At 52.6% G+C, this 23,138-nt stretch overlaps 8 protein-coding genes across 8 annotated transcripts; 4 read left to right on the top strand and 4 right to left on the bottom strand.

Moving 5' to 3' along the window:
* Positions 1–2,514: 2,514 nt before the first annotated feature.
* AYO20_11062 (hypothetical protein) lies at positions 2,515–2,880 on the bottom strand (the record flags this gene model as incomplete). Its single annotated transcript, XM_022649315.1, has 1 exon — positions 2,515–2,880. The coding sequence occupies one exon, from the start codon at positions 2,878–2,880 to the stop codon at positions 2,515–2,517; it is 366 nt and encodes a 121-aa protein (XP_022494693.1).
* A 3,515-nt stretch (positions 2,881–6,395) lies between these two features.
* On the bottom strand, positions 6,396–6,752 carry AYO20_11063 (hypothetical protein; the record flags this gene model as incomplete). Its single annotated transcript, XM_022649316.1, has 1 exon — positions 6,396–6,752. One exon carries the CDS (start codon positions 6,750–6,752, stop codon positions 6,396–6,398), a length of 357 nt encoding a protein of 118 aa, XP_022494694.1.
* A 936-nt stretch (positions 6,753–7,688) lies between these two features.
* Positions 7,689–11,225, bottom strand: AYO20_11064 (hypothetical protein; the record flags this gene model as incomplete). The annotated part of the gene is made up of 5 exons (XM_022649317.1): positions 7,689–9,859; positions 9,918–10,133; positions 10,880–11,027; positions 11,115–11,171; positions 11,223–11,225. The coding sequence occupies 5 exons, from the start codon at positions 11,223–11,225 to the stop codon at positions 7,689–7,691; spliced, it is 2,595 nt and encodes an 864-aa protein (XP_022494695.1).
* A 737-nt stretch (positions 11,226–11,962) lies between these two features.
* AYO20_11065 (hypothetical protein) lies at positions 11,963–13,019 on the top strand (the record flags this gene model as incomplete). The annotated part of the gene is made up of 3 exons (XM_022649318.1): positions 11,963–12,191; positions 12,243–12,615; positions 12,668–13,019. The coding sequence occupies 3 exons, from the start codon at positions 11,963–11,965 to the stop codon at positions 13,017–13,019; spliced, it is 954 nt and encodes a 317-aa protein (XP_022494696.1).
* A 566-nt stretch (positions 13,020–13,585) lies between these two features.
* AYO20_11066 (hypothetical protein) lies at positions 13,586–14,514 on the top strand (the record flags this gene model as incomplete). The annotated part of the gene is made up of 2 exons (XM_022649319.1): positions 13,586–13,647; positions 13,758–14,514. The coding sequence occupies 2 exons, from the start codon at positions 13,586–13,588 to the stop codon at positions 14,512–14,514; spliced, it is 819 nt and encodes a 272-aa protein (XP_022494697.1).
* A 414-nt stretch (positions 14,515–14,928) lies between these two features.
* On the top strand, positions 14,929–15,543 carry AYO20_11067 (hypothetical protein; the record flags this gene model as incomplete). The annotated part of the gene is made up of 1 exon (XM_022649320.1): positions 14,929–15,543. One exon carries the CDS (start codon positions 14,929–14,931, stop codon positions 15,541–15,543), a length of 615 nt encoding a protein of 204 aa, XP_022494698.1.
* Positions 15,544–16,366: 823 nt separating this feature from the next.
* On the top strand, positions 16,367–20,283 carry AYO20_11068 (hypothetical protein; the record flags this gene model as incomplete). The annotated part of the gene is made up of 3 exons (XM_022649321.1): positions 16,367–16,375; positions 16,428–20,170; positions 20,241–20,283. The coding sequence occupies 3 exons, from the start codon at positions 16,367–16,369 to the stop codon at positions 20,281–20,283; spliced, it is 3,795 nt and encodes a 1,264-aa protein (XP_022494699.1).
* Positions 20,284–20,983: 700 nt separating this feature from the next.
* Positions 20,984–22,363, bottom strand: AYO20_11069 (hypothetical protein; the record flags this gene model as incomplete). Its single annotated transcript, XM_022649322.1, has 1 exon — positions 20,984–22,363. One exon carries the CDS (start codon positions 22,361–22,363, stop codon positions 20,984–20,986), a length of 1,380 nt encoding a protein of 459 aa, XP_022494700.1.
* Positions 22,364–23,138: the final 775 nt, after the last annotated feature.

Raw genomic sequence — 23,138 nt, forward strand, 5'->3', positions numbered from 1 at the left:
ACGTACATACTGTAGGTACTGCCAGCTCCCAACTGCGGCTCCGAGGTACCGAATACCTACCTACATTCCTATCGAGCTATGTATGTACGAGGTAATCGGTACGGTGTCAAGATCCCAGCTCGATCGGCAGGATTCAAAACTTGCAGACTTGCTCTCTCTCTCACATTCTCTCGCTTCGATCCCCTCCTTCCCCATTCCTTCGCCTCATCCCCACCATACTACTGAGCACCTATGTATGTACCTACCTTTCCCCTCGGGCACATGGCGGACGAGTGTGCCAGGCAGGTAGGCTGGCTATGCGCGGTTCATGGGCGGATAGATATGTAGGTGGGTGTGAATGAGCAGCGCGGCATGTGCAGGGAAGCGAGCGAGCGAGCTACCTACCTCAAGAAAAGTACGTCCAGAACCCCTCAGTGGCATCGCCTGGTAAAAAAAAAGAGTAGTGCCCGATTTGGAGACTGTGAGGAACACGTATGTCTGCAAAGAGGAAGAGTGCACTGACTGCTTTCTCACTCGAGATTGACTGTACAAGTACAAGTACAGCACCTACATCGAATGAGGGTGATATGGCGTGGCTTGGCGTGGCGTGGTGTAATGCCAGCCATCCACTATTCACCACCCATCAATCCACACTGCGTAGGTCCTTTCGCGCAGGCTCACGCGTCAAACCGCATGAGGTATGCCTCGAAATGAAGAACGAGCGGAACCGCGAAACAGGCGACAGGACGGGCTCGTGCCGAAGGACAAGAGGAAAGAGGGGAATGGAGATCGATCGATATTCACCTAGTGATGCCGGAAGCAGGACTCGTGGATCGTAGATTCTTAGGCATCGACGCAGCCAGTCTGGCGGTCCAAGTATCTTCCGTGCAGCTGTAAACGCAGAATGACATGGTTGGCAGAGACTTTTGCTCGAACCGAACACAAGGCCTCATGAATATTAATCGGGGCATCTTGGCCAGCATGAAGTGCAGAGACTCGTCCCAATCCACATTGCTGCTGGGTTGCGCTGTCGACATCAGGGTGCGGGGTGCCATGAATCGGATCAATCAAAGAGATCACTTTTAACCATCGTCGCAGGGTGCGCAAGGCCATGCAGGTTTAAACCTTTGGCCGTCAGCAGCGTACCAGGCAGCAACTCCAGGCTTTCTGGGGGTTTGGGGATATTTCGGGACCAGGGTCATACCGAGTACCTCGTAACTGTGCGATTGATCGAATTTCCTCATACCGCCTCGCTCAAATCCCGCAAAGCCGCGCGCGCAGAGGACGAATTCAGTCATGATCCAGGGGGGGACGGCTGGCCATGGAACAGATGATCTTGCTTCTCTCTTCTTGCTCCCCTTCTCTCTGTTCTTGTTTTTGGAATTCTTCCTGTTTGTGTCCTAGAAGCGACAAGCCGAGAGCCACCGCCTGGATGGCCGCCTAACCATAAAAGGGAACAGCAAGGCATCCTGGTCTTCCGTCGAGCTTCTGGGCGCCTTTCTGAAAACGATCTACTTACTCAAGTTGGGGTTGCTTACCTACTGTATAAGGTAAGCGACCTGTAGCTTCACCAGCTGGGTGCCAGGGGGGGATTTCCGTACCTGTGTCCTAACATGACTCTCCCCAAGTTACCGAGTACACCGAGGACATCTTATTACCCAGTCTTTCGGAGATTAGGCAAGGGTGGTGCCTAGGGTAGATGAAGCAACATGCTTCTAGTCCTTGGTAAGCCCATTCATCTGGATGTGGAAAGGGTAGCAAACACGCCTCGCGCCGGTTCAAACCCAATGTTTCTGGGACAATGCACTTCCTCTCGAGCAATGACCATGTCTTGCCAAGGTATAGATGCGGTACTGTAGTCGTAGCTGCACAAACCCAAGACGGATCAGGAATCCCTTCTATGCTTCGTGGTAAATCGCTTCGTAACCGAGTCTGGACCTTCAAGGCCCGTTCCATACAATCTGGAACAATACCGAACACAGAACCTGTCACTGCGCCCAAGGGTAGGGCACTCCCGGCACACGCTGTGGGGAGACCAGAAATAGCAAAAGGGAAGCCTCTTGCGATACAACTTGTAAGCAGGTGATAAGCTGAGATTCTTATTTGCATTCGACCCGCGGGTCCTTGAAGGTCAGTCCACACGAGACGTAGCGTCTGCCGTATCGCTGCAAACAGGGACTTTTCGCACAATACTGAATACACAGATCTAGACTCTTTGCCGTTGGGGTAGCAAACGGTGCCGTCTTCAGACAACGAGCCTTTGCCTGTGTTGATCAGCGTGTGCATGCTTCAGGCCCTCCTACCCGAATTTGGAATTTCCCCAGTCATTCGTGGTTGGTTGGTTGCATCGCTACTCGACGCTGCGAGGAGCGAGACGCTGCAGAACCACGTCGTCTTTCGCCGGCTTCGAATCATCCGCTGCTTTCCGATTTCCAAATTCCGATCTGTATGACTGATCCATTATCAAAGCAGGATGTTAGTATGGGGAGGTATGCGCCTGTCGAGCTTTTGGATGACACCCATGCCTGTAGGATTCTAATGGAATGTTTGCCAGTACGCGAGAGATACCGCTCGACACATGGTGTATTCGCTTCGAGGCAACGTGGTGGTGGTGTGAGAGTTGTCACAAAACTGAACAGAGGATCCTGTGTCGCCGCATCCTCCAGTGGCCTGAGCATTCACTGTCTTGCTGGCAGTGGCCTTCTTGAGGCCGGAGTCATCCTCGCCCTCTTCAATCAGCAATCCCTTCAGGAAGTTACCCAATCCCTCAAAGGAGGAATGAAGATTGACATGGACGAGCTGAACAATTGCTGGACGCCTCCACGAATACATGGCCAATACATGGCCGCTTGAGCTGACGGCCTCCGTTTGGAATTTCCTGGCAATTCTTCGGGATACCATCAGACAATATCGACCCAGGCTTCCTTGCATTTGACAGAAGGATTATTGTCCAAGTGTGGAGACAAGAACCGAAGATATACCTTGGGACCCCACGGGCAAAATTGTCCGAAGGAATCGAGAGTCCAAGATTAGGAGGATCTATAGCTCAGCCTTGTACACCGGCTGTAGCCCTTTCCGATGTCAGGTGGCAGTGACAGATGGATTCAGGCTCAGGACAAGCATGGCAGTGCATTTTGTAACAATCTCAGGTATAGTCCGGTCTCGCCTGAGGTTGTGTCGAGGTCAGTATGTATGGTAACTGTTCCAAACACTGGGAGCTTGAGAGTCGGTTTGCTCATGTCTTTTGGTGAACTGACAGACGATTTTCTCAGCAATGCCTCTTCGCCTGTTGACGTGCGCGCCAGCTGAAGCATTCAGGGTCAGAGCCATCAGACATTCGACTACCTCAGTTTTGGATGATCAGGATGAACTTTGCAACAGGCTCGACCCAATGTCCGATGAAGTACCAACATCCCAACTCCGGCATATAGCTGGTGCGGCTCCCAGAAAATGTTCAACTTCTAATTTGCCAATCTCCTACCTGCTTATCACCAAAAAAGATGCATACTCTCGTGAGCATCTTCAAATCACCGTAAAGGACCTCCTCTGCTCAACCTCACGCTGTTCCTGGAAGACGTCAGGGCCTTGGACATTGATGGCCCCTCCGCATGAGACACAGAGTTGGAGCGCAACAAAAGACATTGGATAATGGATTCTCCACGCGAAGTTGAAGTAGCACTCCACATCCTCTGATCACGACGCCATTGGGATCAAGCAACCACGATGAATCAGCCGCATGAATGTTGCTGGCATATGGCGTTAGGGCGATCGAGGAACTTCTTCCAGACAAAGCCGATGGTGAATGCTTGCCTGATCGGTTGTACCGAATTCGTCAAGTGTGCCTACCAGATGAGGAAGCAAGTCGCTCTGCAGCTTGGTGAGGGAGCGATATATCTTCACCTAAGCACTCCAACATGTCGCAGAGATTGTCAACCTCAAGTCAGGATTCGCTGTATCTCACCGACACAACCACGCTGTTGCTGACCTGGTACGGTTGCAAGGCTGACAAGAAACGATTCTGCGCGCTCATGACGCTGGAACAGCTAACGTTGGACAGCATGCCGTCTCGACCAGGCAGCGGCGGGCAGCCATTGCATTCAGCGGGGGTCGGTGTCATTTTCCTTTCCGGTGCGTCATGCATGCATCGAAAGCCACCAGCACCCATGCTTTCGAGGCCTCGCGCCGTCTAACCGGGACCTTGACACCTGCGATGTTTGTGCCTAAAATTCTCGGACTGGTGACACTCGCCCCTGTCGTACCTCGGAGCAGGTACACTGATGAGATAATATCTGCATCCATCCTCATGTAGTTAAGCGGCACCTGCTCAAGCTCTCTGAGCAGTCAAGCATTGACTAGACGGGCCTCAAAAGGTCAGCAATTACGTGACCAGTAAGTGTTGCAAAATTCCAAATGCTCTGCCAGCAAGTTCTCACTCAAGGCTGCGTGGGCAAACGTCCATACCGAAATATTATCATCAGATTTCGCCCGGTTTTACGGCATCACCACCGCTTTCCGCATTTGAGGATTGCAATGCAGGGTCCAGGACAACGACGTATACCCGGTGTTATGCCCTAAAATGGGTTCTGGTGACTGAGCGGACTTACATCGAGTAGGGCAGCCCTGCTAACATCACTGGCGGTTGTCGGCTTGTTTCTGTCGCTCTAAACCCTCTGCCTATTCTTGCCGTTACTAGCATGGGCGAATGTGGTGCAGAGTATCCCTAGTGGAAGACTTCACACGTGCTAGCCTGGACCATTTGATCTCTAACCTGTCACTCCGGCTTCAACTGAGCTAGCTATGCACGGCAGCCCTACATCCAGGGCTTTGGCCTCGGAATGGTTGGAGCAGGAAAACGTCATGGACCTGGTAGTTGGCTGGGGTGACCCCTGATGCAGGACTGGGCACACGGTTTGACCGTGAGATCGAACGATGAACAGCCAGTTCTGTGATTGTGGTTGTTCTCCACGAAGTTGCGGCCTGCCGGATTTGGGTAAAGCCGCAGCCACGGATCCATCAAGACATTGATCATTGTTCGGCCGAAAATTATGTACGAGTCTTTCGAGGAAGATGTTCTTTTTTCAGTCAGATTCCTGGAGGTCCTGAATCAATTGAGAAACTTCAAATACTTTGGTAGTCAATGCCGCTAACATGACTATCGTATTGAGCGTGTTTCGCGCTGCGGGTGTAATAGTGGCGCGTTGAGCCAGAAGTAGGGCGTGGGTCGTCCCTTGAGGGATGCCGATTCGGAAAACTTCATCTCGTCGCCTCTCATTCCGAGGAGCTTACACCCTCAACCCATGTCGCTGAGTATCTCTGTAGGCAGTCCGCAGCAGATGGTAGACCCGATTGGCACCGGCTACCCAGGTTCATGACTAGACGTGCATGCCACGCAGAGGGGAAATCGCAGGTACCTACCTACACATTACCCAAGTGCGTCAATGGACTGACTTCCCGTCAGAGGAGAGGTGACTCCACAAGAGCAGCTCGAAATCCCAGCGGCCAAGGGTGACACTGGGATGATCGACCACGGGAGCTAGCTGGGACCTCCGGAAGGAGCTGCGGCTGCAGCATCGTCATGCAGTAGTGTGGATTTCCTAGCTTTTCAAGGAGCAGCAACTGGGGTAGGCTGGATTGATCTGTGCATTGGACAATTGTCCGCAATTGGTAAACCAGGTGGTAAGCATGACAAGATGATGACGACTGGCGTTCGCAGAGGGTCAACGTCCAGCGAGATCGGGGGAGGCAGGACCGAGGTAGGGCTGGCGAGCAGGGGACGAGGAGTGCCATCACTGGCGGAACGACGGAGCGACGGGCGAGGCAAGGGTGGTGAAGATAAAATGGTGATTAGGTACGAGTCGATGAGAATGAGCAAAGTCACGAATACCGAGTATCTGATTGTAACGCACAGTGCCAAGGCGCCAAGATTGTGTATCGGTACAGTATGTAATGACAAGACCACCAAAACCGTGTCATGACAATACCATACGGCCGAATGTATCGATGCGAGCCTCATACTAGACGCCCTGCAGCCTTGCGACCTGATTTCGATTTCGGGTACTGAGATCAAATTGCCATTGCCACATGGCCAAGAAAACGACTGGAAGCCTCATCGCGTACCGCTCGCATCCGTGGGTCAACCTTGTCAACACCCCCCCTGCTCCTTGGCCGACTCCTTCGCAAAAGGCGAACATTGCTGATCCTGGAGATGGCTGTCGGGCTTTCGGGGACCAGTGTGGATAAGCATGACAAGAGATGGATTATTCCCATTGGACGGCCGGCGACCTATATCCCAAAAGATCCAAGAGCACACGGCCCGCTTACGGAAGGATTGAGTCAGCCTGGGACTTGTTTGAAGCTCTACCAAGGAGGAACAAGGACGAGTACGAGCAGCGCGGCGTGGACCAGCGGCCGTCGCTTCACGCTCCAACTCCACCTCCACCTCCTCTTTCGGGGTTGAGGCCCAGGTGACCAGGCGAAAACAGGACGCTGGTGGGCAAAGCAGCGTTGGCCTGAAATGGATGTAAGGCGCGCACCCGATCGGTTTCCGTGATCCATGCGGCCGCCGATTGGGTTATTTCAGGTCGCTGCCGTGGGAAATCGCCAGGCATGGTAGTGCAGTCCATTGAAATTGCTCTTGCGCCTTTCTTGACGATGCTGACATAGCAGGCGTTCTCGGCGAGACGGAACTCTGTACTATGTGCTTGGAAGATCGTGGCACACCTATGGCAGAGGCCGTTGGGAAACCCTGAAGAGGAAACTTCAGGAAAGTTCATATAGGGTATACGAGAACTCTCCCTCGTAGGGTTGACACCGAACAATGGGCGATAGGATGATGAGATGGGCCTTTCCAGGATTCAACCATCTACGGAGATCCTCCTGCGCTGACAACCCTCCTCGTTACGAGCTCAGTGCCACCATACATAGATTTCTAGATGGGGCCAGGAGCCTTGGACCCAGAAAGTCGGCAATAAGAATGGCTTCGATCTTGAAACAGCAATGGCTGGAAGAATCAACCTTCATATTTAGCTTGTCAGTCTGGCTTTCTACCCTCCTAAATGTGGAATGCCCTGAAATGGAAGCCCTCTCATAGAGGCACAGCGGCTCGGTTACAATGGAAATTGATGCTTCCGTTGTGTCAACGGCGTGTCACGTCTGTGGGCCATGGCCGTTGCCCCTGCCAGCTGGACCTTTCTCCACATGACGTTTCACGGATCGGTAGATTGGCGATGATCAGGAGAGATGATATCGAGCGATGATCATGTCGATAAACAGCCACACAGCATCCGTGCCAAGCCAGTGACTAACATCGACTGTGGTTGTGTAACGCTCTCTCGAAGACGAATCTGTACTCTGCAGAATAGATACGCCCTGATTCCATTCATGTTCCTCAAGTCACAGATCCACATGTCATACTCCATCACTGGGTCTGGGATTGACCATATTGCCACCAAGTCTGAGGCTGGGCAGGCCTGAAAGGCTCTGGGGCTCTGGGGCTCTCAGTTCTTGTTCCGTAGCTCGCTGGCAGAGAAATGTGTCACTCATGCCTGCCATTCGGGACAGAGCCTAAGCGCATAAGTGATCTCCGGATCCAGTCGGCGGTATTCATCCGCGGGGTGTGGCTGTCATCGTTTGAAAGATCTTGGTTCCAGGAGGGCTCGAGGCTCGAGGATCGAGGATCGACCTCACTAGCGACGAGTGCTGGATAGATTTCAACCCCCGAAGGTGAATGGCGGGGCGACGAAATTACCCAGGTCATGCTCCTGCAACGTGTAAGCTGTTGAAAGTAAACTGGGTAGGCCAAAGGCTTGGGTTACCTTGATGTAATCACTTCCTTTCTCCATATACTCAGCATGTGTGACGGTGGCCGACTCACGGTCGATTCCATCAGAACTACTCCACCAAGAAGCTGCCCCTTTCCAGGCGTCGAGGATCGGGTCATCCGCCTTGCGGACATTGATTGTAAAATCACATGGGAGTGCCGCAATCAGTTCTTTCCTGAGGCGTTCCTCGAATGTGGGAAACATGGTGTTTCCGCCCGTCAGAAAGACATCCTTCAGGAGCGCCTGTTGTTGATCAAAGTTCGAAAACCGACTCATGATGACACCTTCAATAATTTCAACGAGACCGGCTTGATCAACTCCAGCAATCGCCGGCTGGAACACCACCTCAGGAACCCTGATACGTTCGACGTTGAGATGAATCTGGTTTGCCTCTCGTTGGCTTTCCGGATCCGCTGGTCTCGCTCCTCGCAAGAAAGCGTGCAAAACACTCTTGGTCCAGTCGTTCTGCGCTTCAATTGTGTCCTTTTCCGAGAATTCTGGGTCAAATTGTAGAAGTTCGCTCTCGAGCGCCTTCAAAGCGGTGAGCGGATCTTCCTCAGGCTCCTCGTCGTCGCTGGCAGGTTCAGTGGCCACAGTACGGTAAACGCCCCAGTCGTCGTCGTTGGCTCCGAAGTCATCGTCGTAATCGCCTCCGCCCCTGCGCTTTCGCTTTGGTCCATCTGAAGCGAGGTTTGCCAACGTCTTCATCCGCATTTGCGAAGCGATGCCCTTGCGATTGCTTGAGTCCGCCTTCTGCCTTGCCTGCTCTTTGATTTTGGCCAGTAATGCATGGCGTTGTTGCCGACGACCCGCAAGCCAGTCATCGAAGTGATTTTCACGCAACTCGCGGTCCTTGCGTTCTTCTTCTGCCACGCGCGCCCGCTCACGTTCCTTTTCCGCTTTGGCCCTTATTCTTGCCTCCACCCCTGACTTCATCAGCCTCTGATGCCGCTTCTCCTTGATACTGTCCTCATCCAGCTGATCATCCGGGACATCAAGAAGAGGAAATCTGTTTAGTTGCTCTTCGAGGTTTTCCTCTTCCTCCGGAGCTCCCAGCTCTTTGTTTCTGGATTTCTTGATTGATTTATCCAGATCCCGAATGATCCTCTCCAGTGCGGCTTCATCTTTGAGCTCTTCATCGTCTAGTATTCGACGCTGCTCCTTTTTGGTCGGGGCATTCACATAAGAGTCGCGCAGTTTCTGATAGTACTCCAACTGTTGCTCTTTTTTAATGAGTTTTTCTAGCCGCATTTTGGCAGCTTGTTCCTGGAGCCGTCGACCAGATTCTTTTTTGCGTTCGGCTATTCTGGCGAGCTCCTCGGCGGATTTCTCGACAACGACCTGTTCCGTGAAAGGATACTGGATTACAATATCTCGCTTTTCTTCCAGGCCAGTCCAGTCTAGATAGGTGGACAGTTCGGTAGGGTAGTCGGTTGAGAGGTAGCAATATTGCTTGATGTACGACTCCATCTGCTCCAGAGTCAACTTCCCAGGAAATGTCGGGTACTTCAACCGGATGAGCTTCAGGAGGTACTCCTGAGCCTGGGAGCCGCCCCAATTCAGCCTCGTGCACATTTGCATCTGAGGCTTCTGATTCAACACTGGAATGATGTGGGTCGACGTATGAGATGAAGACACGATAAGCCCGGATTGACCCTTGTTCTGGCGATAGGAAAAGAGGCTGTCGATTCCGTAGGTGACACTTGGGGCATTGTAGCATTCAAACAACATTTCATTCATCATTCTTCTGCTGTGGCCCAGATTTGCGACAGGCTCCGTGACAACCAGCGGTCTACCCACAGAGCCTTCCCCGTCCACCCCCAATTTGAGGAAGATGTAGTCGTAGACCCCTTCTAAGATATCCCAATTCGTCGGAATGCTAGTATTTTGCTCGAACGCCGTCCTGATCTGGCCACGAGTCGTGGCATCGGCGTAGGCGTCGTAACCGACAAAGGCGCAGTACTTGTTGAACTTTCGATCTTTGAATTTTGCCATGATCGGGGGTACGAGGAATCGAGGGCTCTTGTCGAAAGAGAAACCAGCCTTAATGGTGCTGGCTCCTGTACCAACACATCTTAGCTGCCCGATGCTTCAACGGCTGTAGGTGTGTTGACTTACCATTGTCTATGACTATTGCGCTTTCCGAAGGAGTAGCCGCGCTCTGTTGATAGCCATCTGGCTTTGGAGGCTGCCATCCTTTGAAAGGGAAGTCCGGAGCGGCATAGACTCGTGGGCTCGACTGCGGTTGTGCATCTGGGGGCGGCGTAGGAAAGCGACGCTCTGTCGCGAGGCGAGTGATGGATGTGATTGTCATTTTGTGGTATTCATCCTCGTCTGTGTGAGGACAGAGTGCGGCCGCTGACTGTGCTTGCGCTTCACGGCAGGCTGTTTTCTGTACCTTTGAAATGTGAATGAGCGCACACAAGTCAAGGAGACGGGTTCAAGCAAGGATTAAATTCATGTTGGAGAGCGCGTCACGCTGCGGAGAAATTCTGCAGGGGCATCGCGGCAGCGCAGCCCGCGTTTGGCGGAGGGACATTTATGGGCGCCATCGAACAATTATGGACTGCTAGATAATGACTCGACGTGATTCCTTGGGTGAATTCACTGCTATGATTGACATATGGACGCATCAAAAACATCTAATATACAGACCGGGATTTAGATGCTGGAATCTGACCACCAGTGGTGGCTTGTACTCGATCTCCCCCCTGTTCCAAGGCACTGAGTCCGCCAAAGCAACTCATTGTGCTTGATGCCGTGATGCTGATCAATACTTGCTAGTGCCATCATGCGCCAGAGATCATAAAGTGCCTCGATGCACTTCAGTTCCAATCCACGTTGCTCCATCGGGAATTCTTCCAACTGCATTGTCGGGACTTTCCAATACTGTGTCTGTGCTATGCAACAAGCCGATGGGGGTACCTTTGACCTCTCTAGTTGTAGTGTCGTCAACCCTGTATCACTCTTTTGGCGACCGATCCCGCAGTGGCTCATCTCACAGGGGATCCTTTAGGTTGTCCGTTGCTGGGAAGAGTGTCACTCCAGCAAACTCTTCATCTCGCGTCAGAAGCTCTTACCTTCAAGATGAAATAGAACGTTTGATTGATAGTTCTTGAACATTTGTGCCACCAATTCAACATTCATATTCTGAACATTGACATCCTGTAATCCGTTCTCAGGATCGAGTTTCATCTTCGTTACCTGGGGTGCGGTACCTGCAGATTTCTATTCATCATCATCACAGCTTCATTCAGTTTTTCCTAAACACAGCCATCAACCTCGATCCTTTAGACAAGTCAGGCAACGGCATACGATGTTCGTTATGATCCTGGACAACAGGAGGCTTTGTTGCTGCTCGTGCGGACTCTCCTGAGATATGACATTAGCATGTATTGCAAGTAAACATTGTTGGGAACGCACCATCTTGGTAATTTGGTACCGACGACGTTCCCCAGACAATCCACGGTCACAATATCTTCGAGTGATTGAAAAGGACCCACGACGCGATCAGTTCGCGATGGTGCCGTGGTCACCCAGATTTGGACGAGTATGATGCTGCCTTGTACTAGTAAATTCTGGTGGGGCTAGATGACCAAATCTAGTGGTGGGTGTGGGAATCGACCTGGCTGATCCAAAAGCGGCGCTATTGCCAGATTATTTGGAACCAGCCTCCGCATTGCGGTCGCTGCTTTTGAAGCTAAACCGTACTGGCAGTTTCTACGAGGGACAAAAGAACTCTACAAGACACGCGGCCACCTGCGGTTATACGCTGGTCATTCTCCTGCACTTCAGGCTTCATTCGATTACCAAGGGAGATACCTCGGAATATCACATGATCATCCCGAGGTCTCGCTGATTAATGCCGGGCATGGCATTACGCAAATCCCTGCCACCAATGCCCATACCCGCCACCACCACCATTCCAAATCCCCTATTACAGCCCTCCGAACTCTGTCCAGATTGGGCTTGGGTTGAGCTCCTCCACTAATATATTCCCGCGGGGCTTTATTTAAACTCAAACGTGGATGAGTTGAAGCGTGCTCGGTATACAGACTCAGTTAAACAGCATCATATCCAGGCTAAGTTGGACAGAAATATTTTCAATCCGGCAAGAGTAACTCTCACAGCAGGTTCCTCATTTCAAGTTGTCCCCAGCCAAGATGCCGACATGCAAAAGAGTTTTGATATTTGGAGCAACCGGGCTTATTGGAAGTCGCATTACGCGTGAAATCGTGCGAAACAAGCACAAGTTTGAGAAGATTGCTATCTTCACGTCACCAGGTTCCTATGAATCGAAGGCGGACGAACTCAAAAGCTTGGAAAAGGAAGGGGTAGAAATCTTCGTAGGCGATTTAAACAACTCGGCCGACGTGGCCAAAGCCTACCAAGGTGAGATCCTCAAATGTACTTCCATCATTGCTCTAACATGGCGCTCGACAGACATTGATACTGTGGTTTCGTGCCTCGGCAGAAATGTGCTTGAACGTCAACTCGAACTGATTAAGCTTGCCAACGACAGTCCTTCGGTCCACCGGTTTTTCCCATCCGAATATGGAACCGATATCGAGTATGGGCCGTCTTCTGCCCACGAAAAACCACATCAATTGAAGTTGCGGGTTAGAAAAGCGTTGCAGGCTTGTGACAACCTGGACTACACCTATGTGGTCGTCGGGCCATACGCCGATGGAGACCCCGGCCTCTATTTGAGCGTAAATCCCATTACCAAGGAAGCTGGAACGTTCGACGTTAAGAACAAAGAAGCTGTATTGTTCGGGGATGGGAATCTCAAGATCAGCTTCACCACTATGAAAGAGTAAGTGCCACCCTCTCCACTTCTTGGACATATCACCAATAGACTTCCCCAGCACTGGCAAACTCGTGGCTCTTGCTCTCCTCCACCCGGAAGCAAGCCGGAACAAGGCACTACGAGTCAACTCTTTTACGGCCACCGACTCGGAAATTCTCAAAGAGTTTGAAAAGCAAACGGGTGGAGAGCCGTGGAAAGTGTCCTACACTAGCCTTGATGATTTGAAGAAGCTCGAGCAGGAAGCTTGGGATGCTGGAAAGCCGTGGGCCGCCCTCTTCACCCTGAGGAGAATTTGGGCCGAAGGAGGCACCCTGTACGACAAGCGAGACAATTACCTGATCGAGGCAGAGGACGTGATGGAGACTCTGGCAGATGCTGTTGCCGAAGCCATCAGAGTTCAAACGCGTTGAGATATTTTGAGGAAGAGGCGTATCTTTGCGAAGCGGTCGGATCAATGGAGATATGCTCCTTTCGGAGGAACCACTCTGTAGGTATTCTTCAACTCAAACACACCAAAATATTGCCTGAGAGTTTTCACAAAATCTATTGAACTGTCCTCCAGACTGGTCGTGATGAGGACGACACGATGAATGACCTGTGCACATCATCGCCGCATTGGTACAGCACCATATTGCCGCCCCACCCATATATTGTCGGAGGTGCATATATGCTTGCGACTAGCATCACGATCGGCACAGCCGAGATCTAATGGTCGCCTTGACTTACCGATAGTGGCATCGCCGGGTAGCACCAAACAGGGAACCAAGTACGGAGAAAAGGCATCATAGTACATGTTACAGGTGTGGTTTCGTGCATCTGGACATGGTGCGGTGCGCACTGGGCTGAGGTGCGTTTCTTACAAAATGTGGTGAGTTCGTAGCCGTGTGTCCCAGGTGCGTTCTGAAAGCTCAATTGAGATTACTCGAAAATTGCATTGGATTCGCGTCCTTCAACTCGCCGCTCATCTGTGTGTAATATGGGTCAAGAGGCATCAAAGCCTGATCCCAATGCAAGGCTCCAGGTGATTGGCTGCGGCATGTATGTCTCGTACTCTCTACAACCCTTTGGCCCTGTGGCGCTTCTGGGACTTCCCGAACCCTATGGTTTTCCTTCCTGATACAGCTGCGCAATTACTTACCACCGATCAGGTCCCGTACTGGAACAGCATCCTTCAGTCGGGCGTTGGAGATCCTCCTTGGCGGACCGGTATATCATGGTGGAAGTCAACTGGTGGGCGCGGGGGAAGACCACATACGCGCCTGGATTCACCTGTGCAAGCATACACCCATCGAAACCGAGTCGGACCAAAAAGTGGTTCTCCATGGACTCAAGAACTTGTTGTCCGGGTACACGGCCGTCACAGACATGCCGCCCATCCTCTTCACCGAAGAACTGGTAGAGCTGTTTCCGGACGCCAAGTTCATCTGCACGACACGGGACCCGGAGAGCTGGTGGAAGAGCATGGAACGAATCGCGGCAAAGACAGACACTGAGGCGGATCGGAACGAGAGGGTGCTCGCTTTCCTGCTTGCGCTGCTGCCGACTATGAGATATTGGAAGGCCTTCTCCGACGCCCTCAGGTACGGCCGGTTCGGCGAGCTGTTCTATCGGTCCGGGCACCATCATCCCCACCCAGGACAATACAACGAGCATATGGAGTACGTGAAAAGAGTTGTCCCCCCCGAGCGCCTCTGGTTCTACGACGTCAAGGAGGGATGGGAGCCGTTGTGCAAGATTCTCGACTGTGACGTGCCCAACGTACCATTTCCACGTGTCAACGACGCAGAAGCAACCGACAGAATCATCCAGACCCAGGTCCAACGAGGTATACTTGCGTGGACGGGTGCCAGCGCGGCTGTTGCAGTGATGGGCTTCGGCATGTGGCGAATGTGGTTGGCGCGATAGAGGGGTTGTTCTGATGTTTTGTCTGTACAAGTAGCTATGTACCTCAAGGTAGTTTAAGCTTGTGAAAGGCGTCTTCGGATCTTCTCCTGGTTCTGGAGCGCAGTTCAAGATCTGTAAAAAGAAGACAAAAAACAACAAACAAGAAAGTCCCTTTTTTGAGGTGGCAGATCGACAGCAAATTCCCGAGTCTCGTACGCGGAACGCGATCCCTGTTCCCCGTCTCGCCGTCTGCGTCTGCGTCTACGGCTCTCCAAACCTTGTCCGAGATCCCGCATCTACATACCTCGTACATTCTTCATTTTCCTGGAAAAGAGAGACAAGACTGTAACACTGCTCATGGAAAATTAGCAGTCGGTGAACAAAATACGGAATCATCTCACGCCGTGAAACCATCCTCGAACTCCTCCAGCGACAATGCCTCCATCCACCCCACAGCCCCAAGATGATTCCCACCAGCAACTCCTCGATCAAATGGATATTTACTACACGCCCAAGCCCTTCCGCAATGCGCACTGGAAGCCCGGCACGCGACGAAACAAGAACACCAAGCAGATCATCTCCGAGTCGCAACGAAAAGAAGCCTCCGTGCTCGCCACCCAGAACAACTCGGGCGCCTCGACACCTCTCCCGGCCACGGGCGCGAATTCAGATGGCGCATCTACACCTGCCTACCCACCTTCTTCAGCGGCGAAGCCCCTCAACATGGCCCAGGCGACACAGAGCTTGAGCACCCTGGTACTGGAAAGGAATCTGCAGAGGGAGAGAGCGTCAAATATCACACTTCTGGGAGCTGGTGGCATGATGGGAGGGCCAGCCGTCACCTACACCAACATTGAGAGCGCTCCGAGTCTACATCCCGCAAATCACAAGCATTACTGTGACATTACTGGCCTGCCGGCCAAATATACAGATCCCAAGACAAAGCTGAGATACTACGACGGGGAGATCTTCGCGGTGGTGAGGAGTCTGCCGCAGGGCGCACCAGACCAATATCTTGCGGCCAGAGGAGCGAATGTCGTCCTCAAGTGAAATTGCTTGCCAGAAAAGAGACAGGAAACAGCTTCTGCCAAACATATCAAGTGGGCGTCTGGCTCAATGAAAAGGCGGAACCATAAGTCGTATCTGTCAGGCCATCCTAGTCAAGCCCATCCTACCCGCCGCATATCTCTCGATACACGGTTCAAGGATGCGCTCCGGCTTAATTGTGGACTGTGTATAACGGTCGCTCTTCGCCATATTGACACGATACCGAAACCTCATCGACGAAGCAGGATCAGTTACAGCAATATTGAAGAGCTGTGGTCATGGCGGGATGCGGTGCACATAAGGTCACACATTCGGTCAAAAAGTTATTGATCAACGCGACCTGCAAACCATTCTCGACAAAGGGCGTGCGTTACCATGCTAGGCCACTGGATGGCGCTGGAGCCAAAGCTTTATAACATGAGTTTGGGAGACATCCACAAGGAGGACGGTGGACTGAAGGGTGCGAATCCAAGAAACCAGGTGGCAATGGCGGCTTAATACTGGCACGACACGGGGACCACGCATTCTCAGATATCTCACCAACGCATTTGTTAGGCCCAGATAGATAGTAGATGTGTGACGACAGCGAGATTTTTAGGATCCTTCTGTGTGATGAACAAGGAAAGAAATTCTCAAAGCACCGTTTGGACTTAGTTGTCATCTCCAACTCTCTCCACTCCGACCCTGGGCTGACCCGCCTTAACGGCGACCCAGATTGCGGAGTTCGCGATATTTCGAGCCTCTTGCTGCTCTGACTATCGACTGTCGATGAACTTGGCTCCTATCTGTTCTGTGGTCAGTTGTTACCAATACCGCAAAGCTGGAGATGTTTCAGGTATGTCCGCCAACTGGACGATGTGAACTCTGGAGTCTGACCGCATCAATAGCGTCTCAAGGGCGTCATAGACAGCCATATTGCGGAAGAGCAAGCGCGACAACGGCAGGCTGCTAACAGCGCTCAAACGACGAGGGCTCCGCAGAAACGGCGCCCGCAGGCTCAGAATGGCAGCCGCCAGCGCGCCAGCTCTAGGCTGAGAGAACAGCAGAAAAACGACTCGACCGACAAAGGCCCCGATCCCTCAGAGTTTGAACCGGAGTTCGCGATCGGAGACGATGAGAGCGCGGTTCCCAGCAGGGCCGCCACTCCAAAGCCTGAGGGAAATGACAAGGAGAAAGATACGGCGGCTTCCGAGGATGGACTGGACACACAAACCCTCGTGGGGTCCGTTGACAGCAAAGTGTCAGATGCCAATGGCACCGCCGCTACCTCCTTACGTCCTCAAGACCTCCCTACTGAGGTGCGGGTAAAGCTACGCAGGCTGGATCGGATGGAGTCAAAATACGCAGAATTGTTGAAGGCTTACAGAACAGCCCATGGACGGATACAAGCCGTCGATTCTTTCGAAGCCTCACTGCGCGAGAACACCCCCTTGACGAGTATCAACGACCCCGGCGCTTTGGTCGAGTATCTGAATCAGATTAACTTGAAGAGCGACATGGTCGTGGATGAGTTGAAACGAGTCACATCTGACAGGGACGATTACAAGAAGAAATTCCAGGCTGCAGAGGAAGAATCCAAGGGACTGCAAGAGGAAGTCAACACGCTGAAGAACAAGGTCGAGACGCTGTCTCAACAAAAGACATCTGAGCTTGAGAAGAACTTTTCTATAGGTAGTCCGCACATTATTACAACTGGCGACAACTCGTCCCTGAAGGAGGTGGCGGATTCAGAAAACACTGCCAAATCACCTTCGAGTACCACTTCCCGGATTGCGAGCTTCTCGTTATTCTCGCCTCGACACAAGGCAATGTCTCCACCAAAGGAAACCTCGGAAGAATTCTTCTCGTTCGAATCCGAACAATCCAAGATGGAAGCCGAGTTACATGAGAGTCAAGCAGAGGTCGAAAGCCTCAAGAAACAAGTCGCCGGTTTACAAGGAGATCTAAAGGTTGCTCGCGAATCGACCGAAAGCATGGTGGAGAGCCTAGAGACTGCCACTCGGGAGCTACACAGTCTTCGTGATGCGAAGGACAAGTTTGACGAGATTAAGAATGAGCTGCAGAATCGTGTCACCGAGTTAGAGGCAAGGGCTGCCTCGAATACCACAAGGACAGATGAGTTACAAAAGGAGATTGACGAACTGCAGGCAGGAAGGCTTGAGGCCGCCTCGCAGGCGCAATCCCTAGAGAGCCAAATCAGAGAGCTTGAAGCGAAAAATGCCAAACTTGAAGAACAGATCGTTTCCAGAACCAAGGATACGGAATTGCTCAACGAAAAGCTGTCGCAGAAAGACTCTATCGTCAAGGACCTCGAAGATACACTTGCAATGTACAAGTCTGCAGAGAGACAGGAGGCAGCAAAGAGCCAAGATAACATATCAAACGAGAAGAAGCTTGCGACCGTGCAAGGTGTCATGGATACTCTGCGCAGTCAACTGGACAAAGCTGAAGCAACAGTGACTGAACTGAAGGCCGAGATCCAAGCTACCAAGGACGAGTATTCGCAACGACCTTCCACCAAAGTACTTGGTTTCCTTGATGCGGAGACGAAATCTACACTTGACACCTTGCGGACGCGCGAAGATGTTGTCCAGTACCTGTCGGAGAATTTCGGTTTGCAAAGGGCTTCCTCTAACAAGGTCCCTACAGAAACAGCCACGGCTTCTCCAGCACCATCAGAAGCGGGCACAGGTGCATCCAAGAAGAAGAACAAGAAAAAGAAAAAGGGCAAAGGTCAGCCGCAGACCGCTACAGACGAAGCAGCAGAAAGTGCAACCCCAGTCAAAGTGTCTGAAAATCTGGCTGAAGTAGATGATGTCGAGGCGCGCGTAGATGTTTCCAAGTTGGAACAGGAGATCTCGGGGCTCAAGGCAGAGCTAGCGTCCAAAGAAGATGCCATTCAGCGGCTTTCCAAACAATTGAAAGACCAAGAAGGGCTGCAAGAAGAGATTGAGACATTGCGAGACGACCTCTTGCATCAAGGGGAAGAACACGTCGAGGCTCGTGATGCATTGAAGGATGCCCAAGCGCAGAAGAACAGCCTCCAAGATGCCGTGGACAAACTGGAAAAGGAGCTGTTGGAAGCTCGAGCCGCCATCGCAAGTGGCGCAGACAAGGAAGAGGCACACAAGCAAATACTTGAGCAATACGACGAACTCAAAGTACGATGCTCCAAGCTGGAGACCGATCTTTCTGCCTCTGAGCAACTCGCAGCTGGCCGATTCAAAGACATCACTGATCTCAAAGAACTACTCGCCAAAGCACAACCTGAATTGCGGAGTCTGCGTAATGAGGTTGCAGAGCTTAAAACCGCAAAGGATGATCTGAAAAACAAGACTGGAGAGTTTAACAGGCTCGAAGCCCGACACGAAGATATCAAAGCCGAGCTTAAGGGACTTGGCAAGAGACTTGGGGACAAAGACAATGAGATCAAAGAACTCCAACAGAAGATTGAGCAGGAGATCAATGCAAGGACCAGGACAGAAAAGGATCTTGACAGAGCGCAGTCCGATCTCCAGACGGCGGAGAGCCGACGTGAACAAGCTGTCAGTCAGTCAGACCAACTTACCAAAGACCTTTTGAAAGCAAAGGAAGAATCAACGACACTCAAGACGAAATTAGCCGATCTCGAGGAGCAAGTTTCAGTTCAGGCGCGTCAAATTTCCGAACTGAAAGACGAAATTTCCCTCAAAACAGCCCTCCACACATCTTCACAAGCCCTAGTCCAATCTCTCCGCGACCAAACTCATGAACTCAACATGCAAGCCCGAGAAGCTACAACCCGGGCCGAGAGCCTCGAAGAAGAGCTCAACGAAACACAGAGAATGCTCTCCGAACGTACGCGCGAAGGACAAACCATGCGTATGCTGCTGGATCAATCTTCAGCCGGGACGGAATCCCGGTTGAGAGAGATGAAGGAACGCATGGACGCGGCCATCGAGGAGAGGGATCGGGTGGAGGATGAGGCGAGCGTCAGTCAGCGACGCATGATGCGCGAGGTCGAGGAGGCGAGGAGCAAAGCCCGTGATGCACAGCGGTCCCTCAAAGCGGTGGAAGATGAGAAGGAAGAGCTAGAGAGTAGGCTGAAGGAGTGGAAGCGGAGGAGAGAAGAACTAGAACAAAGCGCAACGCGGGCGGCGAGGGAGGTTGAGGAAGTGAAAGCTGCAATGACAGTATTGAGGGAGGCCTTGGACGACAGCGAACGGCAGGTCAGGGAACTTGACGCGCAGAAGGCCGAGTTGCGGAGGATAGGTGACGAAGCCAAAGAGAGGGTTGAGAAACTGACAAAGGCCAACAAGAATCTCACCGAGGAACTGAAGGCGGCGCAAGCAAACTCCAGGATTCCGGGCAGACCTAATCTAGGTCGAGTCGATTCGAATGCGCCGAGCTCGAGGACATCCATCGATTCCGCCAGTGCGAGATCCCCGGCCCCCAAAGAACGGATTCTCTCCACGACGACCAGTCGCAGCGAGACCCCGAACACCACGACGGGAGCACCAGCGGGCCTGAGCCAAGGAACCGTCGATTATGTGTACTTGAAGAATGTGCTCCTGCAATTCCTCGAACAGAAGGACAAAGGGCACCAGCGGCAATTGATCCCCGTGCTGGGCATGTTGCTCCATTTTGACCGGTATGTTTGTCTGTGGCATTGTCCCGCTTCCTTTTTGCTCTGAGGGGGTAGAATCTGACCAGTTGTACAGGAAAGACGAACAGAAATGGATCGCAGCCATCTCGACACGGTGACGTCTTGGATCTACAAGAGCACACGGAGCCAAAGGGCTACGGAACGACATGTAATAGTATAAGCGATTTGGAGTTTTTGGATGCCTCCCAAAGTATGAGAGCGAGGTTGACATCGACATCGAGAGGACGGGCCGGGTGCAGCGGGCGTTTCTGGACATTGCAGGCGGAATCAGATAAAAAGGGATCTAGGATCTCATGGTATACACGGTACAGGGAATGCAATGACAATGGGACAATGCTTCGCTGGCACCTCTTGGACACGAGGTATCTTGGACTTGCTTCGAGATCCGAGAGATGGCCCGCCAGAGTCAGAAAATACGTCAATGTCGCTCGCTACTTTATCCCTGGCATTGGAAAACACTTGACTCGTTCTTGATATAGCCAGCCACTCGAGGTCCAAGAATAGAACTTGCCTTGTGCGAGGCTCCTCCAAAAAGGGGTTTCCTTTCCCCCTGCTCCTGTCCAGCCAGTCCTGCCCTTTTTATGCCTTCCGATGCCTCCCCTTGACGCAGTCTCTCTCCTGTGTAATGCACGACGAATCACCTCCTGGTCGAATGGGCTATGATCAAAAACCCCCCGACCGACACTCCCGCATCACTGATTTTGCCCCCAGGTGAAACTTCCTGATCCCGTCGAGGACAATACATATCCATGGGTGATTGAACCTCCCCTTGGATCTCCGAATAAGATTGTTGGTAGGCTATTTCGTATCACCAGCGGCAGCGGCTGTGACGGTGACAGTACCAGTGACAGTATCAGCATCAGTGTCCGTGACACCCTCGGCCGCGACGCGATTAACGCCGTCCAAATCCCGTCCGGACCACCGCGTGTCCCAGAACGTCAGCAGCGCCCACAGTTTGATCAGCGAGTGCGCGTACGCAAAGACGTAGTAGCCCGGGAGGAAGACCAGGTCGGCCGGGTGCCGGAGGAAATGGGGGAGGAGCTTGGGGAGCTTTGAGAGGAGGATCCAGCAGATGAGAAGGAGGAGTCGGAGCTGCGATGTGGTCGGGGAGGAGAATGAGGTCCCGCCCATCAGCGTCCACAACAGTGCAGCGTCGTAGAACAGCGCAAAGTTGACCATCAGGCTGAGCTGGAGCGAGTACACCGACCAGGGCTGGGCGCGGTAGACGACCGCCCCGTCCGTGACCAGCGAGCACATGTTACTGCGAAACGTGGTGCGCGCCCAGCGGAGGCACTGCGCCAGGAACTTTGGATACTCGCCGACGTCGCACAGGACCAGGGCGTCGGGCGTGTTCTGGAACTTGAAGGTGAAGCCGCGCCGGACGACGGCCCGGGTGAGGAAGTTGTCGTCGTCGGCGTTGAGCGGGCCGCACAGCCCCCACAGGAACCGCTCGTCCACGTACTGGGCCAGCAGGGCCTGGTCTTGCAGGATGCTGGTGCGGTAGAGGCACGTCCGGCCGCTGATGACGGCGACGCCGCCGTCGACGGCGTTGGAGCTCGTGTGCTCAAAGTTGTGCCGCTCGAGGTACAACGCCCCCAGCACGTTCCAGAACCTGGCCCACGAGCCCTTGTGGGGGTGGCGGATCGCTCTCTTGTTGGTCCCCACGCCACCGACCCGTGCGTCGGCGTCGAACGGCGCCACCGCCACCCGCAGGATGTGCGGCGAGGGCCAAATCACATGGTCGTCGCAAAGGACCGTGATCGGGGTGTCGACGACCGGCAGGGCCGCTGCGATCTGGTGCCGCTTGTTTGCCTGGGCGACGGATGAGACTCTGAAGCAGACGCCGGGGAAACGATTGATCAACGGGAAGATGGTCGCCCATACCTGTTTCTCCTGCGCCTTGCCCACAGCTACGATGTGGATGGCCAAGGGCGACGCCCTCACGACCGACTCGACACATCGGGAAAAGGCAGGGTCCTCGGGTGCGCAAGTGGGAACGATGACTGTGCAGTCTCTTTCTGTCAGCGATGGAAATCGGGCAGTGGAAGTCGGGCGGTAGAGGAAGAAACTTGCCAGATGGACGACGAACCTCAAGTACCGGAATAAGAACAAGAAGAGGAACAGGGAGTTCACGTGCGGGACGACAGCCCAGGGGTGCGTCCAATATGATTGAGTCATGCTGTGTTCGGCTTGGATGGTTAGGTTACGGATGGAAATTTGCGTCAACAGTATGAATGGGGAGGGTGATGGATGTTGTTCGTTGGAAAGAAGAACAGAACAGACTGAGCTTCAAGAGTCTGTATTTGAATCTCCCACCGCCTTGCATAAGAAGATTTGCAAGGCAATCGATGCTGTCTGTGGAGGAAACGAATCCGGGTACAGGCACGATGACATCGACACTGCCTCGTTGTTTTTGCTCCTGTTCAAAGATAGAACTGGACAAGTAGACAATGTCTTAACCTGCCGATAAAGACTCACCGAACGACAATGCCGCCGATGCCTCCACCCCAGGGTAAGATGGACTCGTGCTTCCATGTGTGTGTTCGAGGGGAAACAAACAAAGAAACAGATTTTGTTCACCAAGGCAGTCAGATATCACGTTTCCAAATGCCTCCCAGAGCAGAAATGGGATCCAAGGCCACGTCTGAAAAGGAGTTGCGGCCGAAACGACATGGGCATCGAGAATAGACAATTTGTTCTGGAAATCTGCCGTAATGGAAAGTGGCAGAGACGGATCGGACATCCTGAATCTGAGAAAAGAGGGAGATTAATATATGAGGATTCTGCAAAAAGCCAAGGAGGTGCTGCATCAATGAAAATGCGTCCTGTGCCCCTGTTTTGGGTCCTATACCTTGAGACCTCTGCGTCGAACCATTCGGAATGCCCCCTTGCCCTGCGCCTCGCTATGCAATAAAAGTCGTTCCTTGTTTGTACCGTGGTCGAGTCTATTGGT

The sequence above is a fragment of the Fonsecaea nubica genome, assembly GCF_001646965.1.
Source record: "Fonsecaea nubica strain CBS 269.64 chromosome Unknown Scaff132, whole genome shotgun sequence".
NCBI lineage: Eukaryota > Fungi > Ascomycota > Eurotiomycetes > Chaetothyriales > Herpotrichiellaceae > Fonsecaea > Fonsecaea nubica.